The sequence below is a fragment of the Buteo buteo genome, chromosome 6 (genome assembly GCF_964188355.1).
Source record: "Buteo buteo chromosome 6, bButBut1.hap1.1, whole genome shotgun sequence".
NCBI lineage: Eukaryota > Metazoa > Chordata > Aves > Accipitriformes > Accipitridae > Buteo > Buteo buteo.
In genome coordinates, this window is record NC_134176.1 from 30158255 (window position 1) to 30173280 (window position 15026).

At 37.1% G+C, this 15026-nt stretch overlaps 1 protein-coding gene across 2 annotated transcripts in view; it reads right to left on the bottom strand.

The window, feature by feature from the left end:
• The window catches only part of AKAP6 (A-kinase anchoring protein 6), a 236655-nt gene that overhangs the window by 1073 nt on the left and 220556 nt on the right, over positions 1-15026 (bottom strand). For both annotated transcript variants that reach the window (XM_075030308.1, XM_075030307.1), the window contains exon 13: positions 5039-8511. In XM_075030308.1, the coding sequence (XP_074886409.1) occupies positions 5080-8511 (3432 nt within the window). In that variant the 3' untranslated portion in view covers positions 5039-5079. The remainder of the gene's footprint in view (positions 1-5038; positions 8512-15026) is intronic.

A 15026-nucleotide genomic window follows, 5' to 3' on the forward strand; every position in this document is an offset into this window, starting at 1 on the left:
AGTCATTAAATGGTCACATGCCAGAGCCTTTAATGCAGAAGCATACAGTAGGCAAACAATGACTTTTAACAGCCTGAGGTACAAGTTAGTGTAAAAAATTGTATCGATGTAGGAAACGCATTGATTTTTGTAAAGACTTTGTTCCTAAAGAAACAAGGGAAGTCATCAAATCTGACCTTTTCCCTGGATCCTGTCCTCATCCTTACCTGCGAACTTACCTTCAGCACACTCAAAAGTGCACCGATCAATGAAAACGTAGGAATTTTCAAAAGCGAAGCAACAGAAAGATCTACCCGTCACTTATTTTAATATTTATGTAAACATGTAGAATAAGATTTCAATGGAGAGGAGAAAAGGATTGTCACAGAAGTGGTCCATGAATAGAATCGTCAGTGTCATTACTGTGTTTTTAAATTGTAAATAGCTATTTAGACTCTTCTAGTACCAGCAATGAGTTAAATTTTCATACTATAGAATTATCCAGCTCAGAGTTTAGGGTTAAACTATTCATCAAAGAGCACAGGCTTATGATGAGGATTATGAAGAAATAACTGTCAGAATACAGCTCAAAGATTAGTGCAAAGTACATCTCATAGGCATTTCCTAGGAGGCACTCCAGACATGCATTATGTGCCTTCCAAATTAAGCAGGAATATCTGGATCTATCCAGTTACCTTCTCCTTTGATCTTATTTGCTGTAACTGACCCCCCCTCCTTATAGAAGAAATATACTTACATGAAAATAGTGAAAAGCTCAACAGTTTGTTTAGAAATTAATGAAGAACTGATCTGAATAAAGGGGAAGACTGTATCAAAAGGTTTCTACAACTCTGGCATGAGTTTCACATATCTATAGTAAGAAAAGTCTCACTCATTATGTCAAGTATTGCAAAAATTATGTAATTCACAGACAATACAGGATTATCTGTTTATTTAATTTTTTTTTAAAGTCAAATACTGTAACGAGCTAAAAAGTCAGACTGCTTTAAACTCTATAAAGAAACATTATAGTATCTACCTTCCTATAAAAAACTCTAGGAAAAAAATGGTAAGCAAAGGTTTAGATTATTCTTGTAGTCCCAGTCTCTAAAAGTAAATTATTATATATTAACTATTGTGTAAGCCTGTATATTATTTTTCTCCTGTAATGAATAATTAACTAACAGTCTTTTGCTTTTATGTATCATCTTTTATCTGCGGATCTCAAAACACTTTTCAGTGAATAAATCATGTTTCATAGGTCCCATTGATTATTATTCTCATTGTTTTGTTGCTAAAGAAACTGAGGCAAGGAGGCAATAAGTCATACAAAAAAATCTATTGCTGAGCAGGAAATAACAGTCAGGCCTTCTGAGTACCAGTCCTGGGTTTCTATAGTATGTGGCAGGATATTCTGGCTAACATTGCAGCACTGTCAGATAAAACCAATTTAGTTTTCCTAAGCACAAATAAAATATTTTTTTCCCTAAATTAAGTTAAAACTTAAGTTTAAATTACAAATTCTGCACAAAAGGAAGGCAGTAGCTTTTGGACTTGTAAGAACTAACAAATTACACACAGAATTCTAATGTATCCTCTAGAAAAGACTTTGGACATATCACATAAACCTCCTTAATGTATTGATCTCTACGCATATTGAATATGTGACTGAAAATTCCCACCCCATTGGTGAGTCATGGGTCACAGTGACAGCAGCAGATCGCATGATCTCATATAGAGAAAGATAGTTCTTTCAAGCTGTCCCCTACTTGAGAAATAAAATCAGCATAGCTTTGTGAGCACCTCTGTTGAAGAGCTCTGTGTTGGCTCATACGAAAGACTAGTCAGTGCTGACAGAGATATTTTTAAGCCTGCTTATAGGATTGTTATTATTTTCCCATAAAAGTCATTTTTTTGTAGCACACTGCTAAATAACAGGATCGCAACATTTGGCAAAAATATTTACTTCACTATTACTTCTATTCTCCCATACAGCCAAGGCCAATACTAAAACAGTGTAAAGTCAAACTATATTTGAAACTATGGTTTTTTCAGCTTTGAACTCTCAGTATGCTTTTAAGGTACACATATACCATAGATTATTTTTCTCTAAGTATTGCAGCTACACATGGAATTACACATTTAAATGAGCTTACAGCACAGGTGCTACAGGAAAAATAATGGTGTTTGCCATTTATCTTTCAAATTAAATAATGTGTTTTTAAATAGTAACTTTTTTCATAATACACTTATGGGAACAACATTTATCTGTCACATTTTAAAAGATGTATTAGTAATAAATGTAAATTACCTTTGGAAAATCAGTAATTAGCCTCATCAAAAAATAAACAATCTGCCACCAAAAAGATAATCTTTAGCATAGTTAAGTATAATAACTGTTATTTGAATAAGTTAACAAATTAGGATAGATTGCTTCTGTAATTCATTCCCCATAGCATGAGAGATGAAGTTAAAGCACCAAGCTTGTGAATGGGGGAAGGGAGCTCAGACTTTAGTGAAACCAAATCTAGCAGCTCATATTTTCATTTTTTGATGTGCCAGAGATAAACTATCTGTATCCTAGGGCTTTACTACTGGGAATAATACAGTACATAATTTCCATGGAAGAAATGCTATATGTATCAGTTAATAACCAGTGTATCTTCCTAAATGTAAAAAGTTGGATGTAGTGTGAAGGGCTTTGTTACCTTAAAATATTTGTCAACCCCTGGGCAAAAATTAAAACTATAGCATAACCCTATTAAGTTGTTGCACACAAACTTTGCATTACATTTTATTGCATTGTGGGGCATTTATTAATATCTCCATCATCTATGTCCAATCTTAGTCCTTACACTAACTGCATATTTTCATATCCCAGTCTTATGTAAAACACAGCTGGCTACCAAGTAAGTAACTATGAAGTTCTGAAGAGTGAGGGAAAGTTTATATAGTATTTTGAGATCCTCAGAGGAAAAGTACTAATGAATTGAAAAGACATGTTATTATCTTCATCAGTGAAAGAATGAGAACAAGAATAAAATCACATTCACTATAGTAAGTATTATTCCTCAAATTAATATCATAAAAATGAGTGAAAAAATAAAAAACCTAATAAAACAGTAATTTAGGAAAAGCTTATGTTTACATAATTATCACTTATCAACCACAGACTTTTGTCATCATCTCAATTTCCAAATAGAGGCTTCCATATACACATAATCCTTTTAACGTAATTCTAGAATATATAGTATCATCTATGAGTTTTGTATTTCCCAGTTGATTTCCTTTGCTTCTCCAGTTGTTTGGATGTGTCCAAGTATTAACCTCATTGGCAATCAACAGGTCATGATAGCCACTTTCAAAGCCATTCAAGAAATATCCTCTTTGCTATGATGGTTCCAATACAATGCATTATTCAAATAGATATGTCTCGAAAGAGATAGTGGCAAGCTGTAGACTATTGCTGTCATAACCTACTTTGCTAGAAATATTTATGCATATGTGAATGTGTGAATGCTGGGTAAACCACCAATATGTGCAAAAGAAAAGCCCAAAGCATAGTAATACAATATAGCAAAATCAGGAAATGCAGAAGTTAGATATCTAATAGCAGCAAAGCAATATATTTCTTATAAATAGGCCCAGATCTTCTGCTATAGCTACATAGTTTGCAATAGGAGAGTACTAGTGGTTTTCATGGGCAGTGATAAATAACAGCCTTTTCTCCTAGCAACATCATGGAATCGTAGCATAACTTAGGTTGGAAGGAAACTTGAACATCATCTGGTCCAACCTCCTGCTCAAAAGAAGGCTATTTTCAAAGGTAGATCAGGTTATTCAGGGCCACGTCCACTTGAATTTTGAAAATCTCCAAGGATGGAGATTCCAGAACTTCCCGGGGAAAGCTGGTCCCGTGCTCAGCCTTGTGTTTTATTGGAAATTCCCTTGCTAAAGCTTCTGGCAAGCAGCGGCATTTGGAATTGGAGTGGCATTTGGAGCTGCCATGCTGGCTCTGGTGTACTGGAGGAGAGTTTCCAAAAACTAATGGCATTCTATACAGCTATGCTGGCTTTTGGGTCACCAAACAACTAGTGAGGCTCAAAGCAGCAGTGCTACAGGCTAGGATATTATCCAGAAGTTGCTTTGTAGATCTTCTTTTGCTGTTAAATGTGCAGTTGTTGTAGACATTTATGTGAGGACAGAAGCTCCAGATCTGAACTACTTAGGAACTCTGGAAGAGATCAAAGCCACTTTTTCGTCTTAGGTTCCACCATGTTACTTATGTTTCAAAATGCTTACCACAAGATAGAACTGAAGCTTCCAGTCCTGCTGTGTGACTATCAGTTTCCATCTCCTTTGGTATTCAGGTCTTTATTCTACATTACCCTCACATAATACTCTTTAATGACATTGCAAAGATTACTTATTTTGATAACCTCAACTTTTGACCTAACACTGTGTTGTGATAATTGTGTTCTTGATAATGGCTTACTGAACTTAAATCATGGTAAAATGACATCAAGAGATGATTTATTATCTCTCTACTTTTTCTCCAGTCTGCTTAGCCATTCTTCATGGCTTGTCTGGAAATATTGTAGAACTCAAACTCACTAATCACCCCAAATTCTTGTAAAACCGGAAGATCAGCTTCACCAAGTGCTTTTGAACACCTCACAAGGCCAGCTGACTGAAGGGGATCAATGAGTAGAGCTGGCTTCTGGTTCCACTGCTCAGTTGAGGAGGAAAGAGGAGGCTGACATAGAAATATGAAGAATTCCCAAGTTCTGCAAGATAGCAGATTTGTTGCAGAAGGGAGCAGCTCATGTCAGTGCAAAGCCAAAGGGCAAGAAGCAGTTAGAATTCACTGCATTTGTTGACCAGTGGCATGTAAATTGGGATTATAATGTAATCAAAACAAATTATGTAGTACTGTCATAAAACAGAAGCCCTGGATGGTGATTCACCTGCATTCATTGTACAAAAATGTAAACAAAAAAAAAAGGGGGGGGGGCAAAAAAAGGTTAAAAAAAGAATGTGCAACTTGCAGAGTACATACCTGTTTTTAGGATAATGTATGTGCCTGGAGAGAGTTACATTCTATCTGTGCATATTTATATGTCTTTCCTTACGAAGATTAAGGAGATTTTCTTCACAAGTAAGAGTTTTACTGTTCTGATGCAAAGCATCCTTTTTCTGTGAATGGCCAGGCTTTAACTGAAACTCTATAGCTGAAGCCTCTTCAGAAGCAGCAACACATCCTTTGGGCTCTTCAGATCCAGGTGATTCTCCTGTACTACTCTTTTTAGTGCTAAGCTCTGGAGAACTATTTTCCAAACGTTCAGTTTGCCCATCTGAAATCAGCAAATCATCAGCAGCATTTTTCAAATTGTTTGATGTACTTTGTTTGTTAGGATTGGGGACGTTCATATCATTGTCACCATTACATGAGAAAGATAAATCCCTACCTTCAGATGAAGTTTTAATTTCTTCTAATGACTCTAGAGTCACTTCACCTAGTGACTCTGGAGATGTTTCAGAAATAGTGTTAGAAATAGGTTGCTGCTGCTCAACTCGTGCTTCAGGAGTACTGTTAGAAATGGATTGCTGCTGCTCAATCCGTTCTTCCTCAGGACAGGCTTCAAAAAAGCATTCAATATTTTCTCTTTCATCTGTGAAGTCCAGTGGCACAGGAGTGCTGCTCTTTTCCTCTATGTATTTGATTACCTCTCCACAGTCACTATCATGAGAAGAAAGTGAAAGATAAGAATAGAAGTCCCCTTTTCTCAGCTGAATGGGTCTGTGAGAGTGTTCTAACACTTTTTCCTTGATCTGTGCTAATGAAGCTGGAGCAGATGACTCGCATTCAGGTTGTGACTTACTTTTTAAAGCTGTTGATGCCATGTCTATTATCTCCCTCACAAAATTGTGTACTGAGCCATCTTCTATGTTTCTTTTATCAAAAGTAGCAGATTCACAGTTACAGCATGAATCAAGACCATTGGCTGAGGAGTCGCATTCTGCTTCATTGGATTTCAAGGCTGTACAGCAATCAGTTGATTTTTCAGTAATGCTTATTCTATGTTGTTGACCATTAGGTAAGGATGTTTGTAAAGCTGTGTCTTGTATGTCTACACAATTAATTTCTGAGGAAGATTCAAGACAAGGCTTTTTAGCAGGAGAGGAAGCAAGAGAGTGATGATCAGGCTGAAGATGTCTTTGACATTCTTTTGGAGGGTTTCTGGATCCATCTGATGACAGAACAGTCTCCTTGCCATCCATATGTGAATCATCTGAACTGTCTGTAAATGCTTCACAGACACAACATTCATTTTCAGCTTTTCTGACACCAAGTGATGCATGAGTTTGGGGAGTTGCTGATGTTCTAACAAGACCTTCCTTTTGACTGCCAATAGTATTTTCAACATTGCCATTCTCCATATCATCCACAAGCTGATCTTTCACAACCTGAGAGATATCTTTCATCAGGTGACTCTTTGTCCCTTTTTCACGTTCACGTGGTACGTTCTTACTATTGCCATTATTTTCTGATATTTTCTGTACTGAACCATTCAATAGTGTTTCAATGCTTAATGCATCTGTGGCTTTTGATGTCTCGTTACTAACTTTACTGTGCTGAATTTCATCACTGAGGTTACTTTTTCTCTTCTCCCTTGTCAAAGAAAATTTTGGTCTAATCCAAGTCTGGAGTTCATTTTTTATATAATCAAGTCCTGAAATTAAATTGCATTCTTCATAAATATCCTCATCAGTTGCTATACTGGAGTCATCATCTTCATCTTTGATACCTAGCTCTTCCTCAGTTAAGGTAAGGGTGGAACTTGAAAGCAAATCACTGTCATCTTCATCATCAGTACAAGCAGAAGTGCAGGAGACATTAACAATCATGCTGACATTGACATCGCTCTCATCAGCTACAGACCTATTAAGATGTTTTCTAAATGATGCATTTGAATCTGGCATTTTATTTCTGTGCAGTACAATGTCTTCAGAGCAGAGAGAAAGATCCTCGCTGCTGCTGAGTTCAGTGAGAGAAGCTGCTGAGTCTTCGTTGATTGAGGATGCAATATCTAGAGACAGCTGTCCAGTAAAAGACATTTTTTGAGAGCTACTTTGGAGTGTTATATCAGAGATGCTGTGCTTTATCTTTTGATCTAAAGGACTCTGGATATTCTCTAAGCGGTTCAAAAGATCTAATGTCCTTTTGCTGAGCTCTCCAACAGAATCACTGCTTGCACTTATGTCTCCTGAGCCATGATGACTAAAAAGATCTTCATTGCTTTTGTAGGAAGTCAGCCAGCTCTCCAAAGAGGTGCTTCGCTGAAGACCATCTCCACCTTTAAAAATACCTGAGCTGAACAAATCACCTACTACAGACAGAGATTCTAACGAAGAACTACGAGATAAAGTTGAAACCTGTCTTGTACTCTCTGTAACAGTTAATTTTCTTACAGTTTCTGCAGATTTACAGGAATTGGGATCTGATTCTCCAGGGACACTTGCCAGAGTATGGTCATGAATAAACCCATCTGGTTGTGACTCTCCAGCCTTATGTTCAGGTTTACCAGGTATTTTATCAAGACAAATACCATGAAACAAACTGCCCGCTGTATGTGTTTTTTCAATTTGCGATTGTTTCATTATCACTGGTAATTTGAATTTGGAGCCTTGAAGATATGAGTAATCATAAAATGTAAACACGTCATGTTTTCCTTGCAGTTCTTCTAGACAAACAGGGTTACACATGGTAATGCTGTCCAAATCCTCACCATTTTCAATTCCACAACATGCAGAAGGTGCCAACTGGAAATCATCTGAGAGACTAGCATGGTCCTCTTCATCTTGCTTTATTTTTTGTTTTATTACATCAACTATATCATCCACTTGAGTTTCTGCATGCCCAATTTCAGGATTACTCTGAGTACTTTCAATATCATTTAGCAAAAAAATTTCTGAATTATTTGTAGTTTCTGTATCACATTCACTCACTATGCCACTCTCACTCTCGGAATGCCTGCTTATGCTTCCACTCTGATACATATAGTTATATGGTTTTGCCAGTGTGGTCCCCCCTATTAGATCTGGCAGGGATTTGGTAGATGAAAATGATGAGTCTTTACTAAGACTTTTGTTTAAAATGTTAGACTGTGTTACATTGGAGAGTTTGGATGTTTTTTTCAAAAAAGGCATGTGTTTTTTTTCTGATAATTCAATATTATGAAGACTATAGACCTGATAGATGTGAGGATTTGGAGGGGAAGTAATGCTGGGACAATAAAGAGGACTTCCACGATCACTGATACTTTTGTCTTCATTCACATCATTATCACCACATCCTCCTGAAGTAGGTTTCTGGCTTAGATCATCCTTCTTGAGTTCCTGATCAGGATCACTTAAGTCTTCATGAATACTGATCAGCTTATTACTTATGTCAGTTTCATCCCATTCTAGTGCATCTTCACTTGGACCATTTAGATCCATCAAACTGGGATCAATCACGTTCAGAGGCTCCTGTAAAAAAAAAAAGGCAAAGATTAAAAATATTTACAACTGCACTTTAAATGTGCTTCCACTGAAATCATAGAAGTAAATTAATGGGAGTAAAGTGCATTTTTGGAACAATGATCACTAACAGGCTTTTACTTTTGTTACATTTTGTGTACCATTAAAATGATCAATTAAAATGAAACGTATTAAATTTTACATGATTTCTTAGTCGTCTTAGAGGTTTTTTTCTTACTTCCTGTCAAAATATAATACAGAAATTTGACTTTAATCTCTTTAATAGAGGTTAACTGTGGTTAGTCATTTTATATGTAACAAATTTTAACCATTCTGCAGAATCACATAGGAGTGTGATAGTGTGTTAGTAAAACCCATGAGATTAGTGCTTTATTATGTTGGATATATGAGAATGTCTCTTAGCCTGCTTAAGTTTAAAAGAGTTAAGATATAAAGGATTTATTAAAGGATTTTTGAAATGTTTATAACAAACTTTTGTGTTGTCAGCCTTAAAACAACAGATCTAATGCACTGGAAATCACAAGTCTTGAGAAATTTTTATTAGAATTTCTATTTATTCTTTACTTGATAATAAAGGCAGTATTAATGACCAGTAAGTAAGACTAATGAATGTTAATATCTTCAGCTGTAAGAACAATCAATCAGTCTAATCAAATACTACATGAATTTCAAATATTGTCTGTGCTGACACCTTTCTCTGGGAAAGGGCTGATAAATAATTGAGATGAACTTAGGTTGCTCTTTTTAAGACTTTTGTAACTTTCCAGTAATATTTGCTATCATGACTCAGAACATATAGTATCAAGAATTGTTCCTTCTAGAAACACATGTGGGAGAGGAAGAACAGCCTGACAACATTTCTTACTCAAATGTGATGTGTCAAGTGGCCAACAGTATTGACTCACCTTAAACCCCTCAAAATAAGACAGAAGTGGTCCATGATTTTGGGGCTGGTTCTCTGAGCACAAATTAATTTTACTTTATTTTTCTATTTATTGAGAGGTCTCCATTTTAGGGAAGACTTTGCTTATCCAATAAATCTTGTAATAGAAGTGTTAACTAATGTAGAATTGTTTAGTTTAAGTCATCTTAACAGCTGAACAATGATCACTGTATCCAGAAAATCAGGCACTTTTTCCAAAAAAACTTTCAACTATGATCTCTTGTTCTCTCGCTCTCTTGAGCTTTCTTGGAGCAAGTTTTGTTTTTCAAATACAGCATTGATCACACGCCAAACAGCAATCTAAATCACAACAAACTTACAAAGTTACTGAAATACAAGCAGATAAAATGAGGCTGTAGTCCAATGAAGTGCAATTGTACACAACTTAGTTACTGACTTAGATTCATCAAGACTCAGCCAAGGTTAATTATGCAGGGGAAGGCATGTATCTCTGACTTCAGTTCTCAGCTGGGAGCTGTCTCTCTGAAGTAGGAGCTAAAGCTGCTCAGCCTCCCAATCATGGGATGTTCTCCAACAGCTCAATAGTTTGGGCACTGATTTTGGGCATGGGACATTTTGCCAGACTGGGCATAAGAGACATGAACCAGGTTCTCATTCTCTCAGGAGAAGCCTTACCTACATGCTGTTCTGAAAAGGAGCCTGCTTCTCCTGTTTCATTTTACATAAAACAATTAAATATTAATTGGGTCATAGGTAGACGAGGAGAATTCTATCCTGCAGTGCAGTGTTTAGCACATTTAACTGGCAAGAGGTACAGATAGGTCCAAATCTCTGCTCCAGTGTCTATTTAATTATGGATGTAGGTGGCACTGTTTCTGTGTAAGACACAAGGCTATCACATCCCAGTATGTCCAGTAGACCAATGGCTAAAACACTCAACAGGCATAAGGAAGAATTATTTTCTCTAAATTGGGCAGAGTAGCTATCCACCATTCAACAGGGTAATATGATTATTAATATATTTGATAAACCAAGACATTCTCCATGTAAGATAAATCTGTGTCCTCATGCTTCATTGGGCTTAGCTGTAAGGTAGGTCCGTGAGTACTGCAGCTGTGTTAAGATATTGCACATAATCATGGGCAGAAATATGGGTGCCAAAGAATTTTTTCCTCCTTGGCAGGTTAGGAGGGTTTGGGGATTTTGAGCATCTGTTATGTCTAATGTTCAAGGCTACAGGGTCTTTGTGGACATACCTACGCCAAAGCTTTTATGGAGTAAATTAGTTAGAAACCTTTTTTTTTTCCCTGTGAGATACTGGTTAGTGATAGCTTAAATGGTAAATTCCCATGAAAACACCCATTGGCTAGACAACTAGAGCTATCAGAGCAGTTCTGAACATTGTGGAGCTCAGAAATCCATATTTGGATTTTCCAGTTTGCCATGTTTTCATAATGGTTCCTGGCTAGTACTTAGTTGAACCCAGTTTCCCAACTTCAGTTGACCCTTAACCAACCTGCAAGTAAAAACTGGTACAAGAGAATGACAATAATTAAAGTTAGTTTGAAAACCTGTTAGATTAAACAAGAAATCAGCTACAACTACTCATTTTGTCTGTGGCATGTTTTACGACGCTGTTGTACTTAGCATTAGGAAGACATTGCTGTGAAAAGCTTCCTAAACTGCACAATTTTACTGTTTTAAGCTTTTGCCAGCTGCAAAAAGAAATTCCCGAAGGCAGGAAATCAGCAGCAGGTTCCAAGGATTTTATGTTCCATAGAATCTGATTTTATTTCTCAAAAACAAAACATTTGGTCCTTATTGGTCAGGAAGATAACCTTCCCCCTGTAAATCAGCACTTGGCTGCCTTGTTTGTTCTGCAAGTCAGATGGACTAAAACAATAAAACATGTAGAGTTGTGACCTCAGCCCATTCATCTTCACTGAGTGCTCCTCACTTCAAAGCCTATTTTTTATTCTTCAAATGCACATGCTTTTCTGAGGCCTGGTACAGACTCAGAAGTTTTGCAGGCATAGCTATGATGGTAAGGGATTTGATATTTTTTTTTTCTTCTGATTATCACAGCTATACTTGCAAAGGCTCTTATGTAGATATGGTCATTTTACCAGCATAGCTTTCCCTATCCAAGGAACTGACTGAATTGGTATTAGTGAATTACTACTTTTCTTATGAGCATCATCTCCCTTGAAGTACAGCTTCAGTGATTATCCGCTACATTGGCAGCCCTTCCCAATTACAGACCAAGTTTTAACTATGAAACAAGCCATTCAGCTTAAGTCACAAATATTTTGTATTTGGCATTTTTAGCAGGGGTATATATTTTCCCTTTCTTTTTTACAAAATTTAGCAAGCTGCTCAAACAAGAAAGAGACTTTAGACATTGAGGTAGTTGTTGGAGAGAGCAGTGCCATACAGACTCTTGGATAAATCTCTGGAGTGAAGAATGGAAGGTGGTGTCACTCCAGACTATGTTTGCACTGACAGCAGCAGCAAAGTAAAATCAGGAATCTCTGAGGACTATTTTTCTCATGTCAGATGTCTCCTTATCAGGCTACTCAGTGCACAGGTAGGGTGCTGGAGGATTAGAATTACCATGATAGTAATAGGTTATTAGGTCTTGCCAATAGAACATTTAAAATTCCCCAAACTGAACCTTTACTTGGTGTTATACAGCAGACGGGAGGTACAACACCATAAGTGTCAGCTGGTGTCAGAGCTAAATTCTGATTGCTTGCTTTACTAGGAAAAAATACTGTTGTTTCTTCTCCTGTTTGTCTTGTTTTTCATTCCAAAGAAAGGTATAGTATTGCATAATGCATGTTTTACACAAAGCAAACAAATCTTCTATTGCCATATCCAGTTGGGAAAACTTATGTGAGAGCTGCACCATGTGTTTTTATCCCATTTCAGTTAATGATGAATGTGGCTTTCCTACAGAGTTTGCACTTACACACTCCAAAGGATGTTCTACCTAGCCTGGTGCAAGATATCACTTCTTGAACCACAAATACCCAACAAGAAAAGGGTCTCTCACAGACAGACATACTGGTCTCCAAATATAAGACAGACTACAATTAAAGAGAAGCTTTGAGTGTGCTACAGAGCTTCGGCTTTCAATGGGGCGAGCCCTGTATGCTCAAGTTCTGGTCTTGCTGAAGTCTGTGACAAAACATGCTGCAAAGGTACCATTCCGTCTGGCAAAAATTCTTTGGCTACCAGCTGGTGTGACTAATTGCACTAAATTTCCCAGAATTTAGAAACTTGTTTTTTGTATGTGCAAGAGTGTACATGTATACACATGTATATATGTGTGTGTGTGCTTATACATGTGTATACGTGTGTGTATATGTCATCTTTCTAAAAATGGGTATCTTTAAAGTAGGTTAGGGTGACTTTATTGTTATAAAGTCACTAAAAACCACTAAAGTCTAGAGTAGACGTTGATGGTCACATGGCTCACAGTAAAAGAATGTAAATAGTTTTGACCAAGCAAGTAAAAAATAACTTTGCAGTAAGAACAAAAAGATGCCCAATATTATGCATATTCCTATTTTAAAATATTAGCACTAGATAAACTACACTTAGGAAGCATTTACTGTTGCATGAAAAGTTTCTAATATAATTAAGCCAGAATCAATTAAATTACAGGCTCAGAAGAGTGAAAGGTTGAATTAGTTCTAATGTATTTGAAAGTGTTACTTTAAGGAGTTTGGCTATTCCTAATTTGAACCCTGAACTATTTTGCTCAGAACAGTATTCCCATTTCAGTGGGATAACTCATGTGACCAAACTTAGGTGTGCACTTAAATGCTTGTAGGGTTGGTGTTTAATGGTTAAACAGATAATCTGTTGAAAATGTTAATGGGAAGAAATAAGATTATTAAGCCAAATAAAGACATTTCCTCAACCCTAGCGCTCTTTAAGGAAAAGTCTCAAAAATGCATTTTTTCATTTGTTTCTTTTACTAAAAACACGGATAGTTTTGCTTTATCTGCAGCAAATTTTATTAAACAATGATTCTCTGTTTCAGCTTCATTTGCATGTGCTACTCCAGTACAGATACTTTGTGTTGGTGAAACAGGCCTGTAATGTAACCCCTACGTACCATTATATTTTTTAAAAGGAATTAACATGAAAAAAAGAGCTTTTACAATAATAAATACAAACTCTGTTCCTCCCTCCCCTGCAACATATCCTTCAGTTGCTGTGGACAAATTATCCAAACTCAACTGCGCTTAGGGGCCAGGGGAAAAAGAAAGAGAAAGAGAAGAAAACCATCCCCCATCTCCAGGAATGTGTGCACATTCAAGGAAGACAAACATGATTTTGTCTTTTGAAAAATGCAAGCATGCCAAGTACTTCTGCTGAGGGAAATAGTCATGTGTACAGTACGCACTTCACCTCTGCTTCACTTCAGTTCATTTTCTAAATGGGGTTCCCTATACCATAGCCAACAAGAAAACTGTCCCTATTTCTCATCACCAACATTTTAATATGCATGAGCATATGCATAATATTCCATGTGCATAATACTGAAGTGACCTGCACATTACAATATGGTCTCAAAATATATGGAAGCAGTATGCTTTATCACAGATCACTAGAGAAACTGATCATGAACATACATATTTGTTATAATACCAGTTAAAAGAAGAAGGTACGTGTTTATTTCCTGAACAAATAAGATCCAAAACATAGTTCACACTTTCTTTTGCTTCATTTTACAATTATTATTGCCTCCTTCAATGAAATAATATGCTCAGTCCTGCACATGCAGAACTTGTGCTTTTCTGTGAGGCGTTACGGATGCTCACACGCATTGCCAGGGTCCTACATGGGTGGTTGCACGTACAGATTCCTGTACCACAGGAAGGACGTGGCCTCCACCTCTGCTCTCTGCAGTCACACATGTCACCTGCAAGGGTCTCAGTGCAGGCTGGGTCTTATGGGAACAACTGAGGTTACACCATTGCTCAGGTACCTGTCTTTATGACGATGTTTGAAGTTCTTGATAATGCCCAGAAATAAAAGTCGAGAGGATAGGATTGTCATATCCATGATAATTTTCTTTATCATGATAGCTGTTTTATGGGCCCATCTACTAAGCAAGAGATGAAATAACTCCACTGACATTTTAAGAGGGTGCCCAGCTGAAAACTACTAGTCTCTACTAGCCATAGAAGTATTTATAAAAGTCAGAGAAACTGGCCATTCTCTAACCGTTCTTCTGCTATTCAAATGTCACTTGACGATGCTAGGTAACACTCTGGGGTCAGTCATGCCTGCACATGAGTCCTATGAGGGTCTTCTTTCTTGGTAAGGTGCTTGCAGTGCCTGATGGCCAAAATAAAGAGTGAAAGGCTCCAGCCCTTCCACCACACACCAGTTGGTTCAGACAAGCCGGGCTGGAACAGAAGGTAAGCCGTGTCAGCAGAAGGCCTGCAGGAACTACCTTCTATCACAGGTCAAGGCAAAAACAGGGACTCAGAGTGTTTAGTCCCTGCGCTGTGCCCAGAGTATCACTGCTAACACACTACCTATTATCTATTTTCCAGCCTCTATGGAAGCAGTGGCCTCC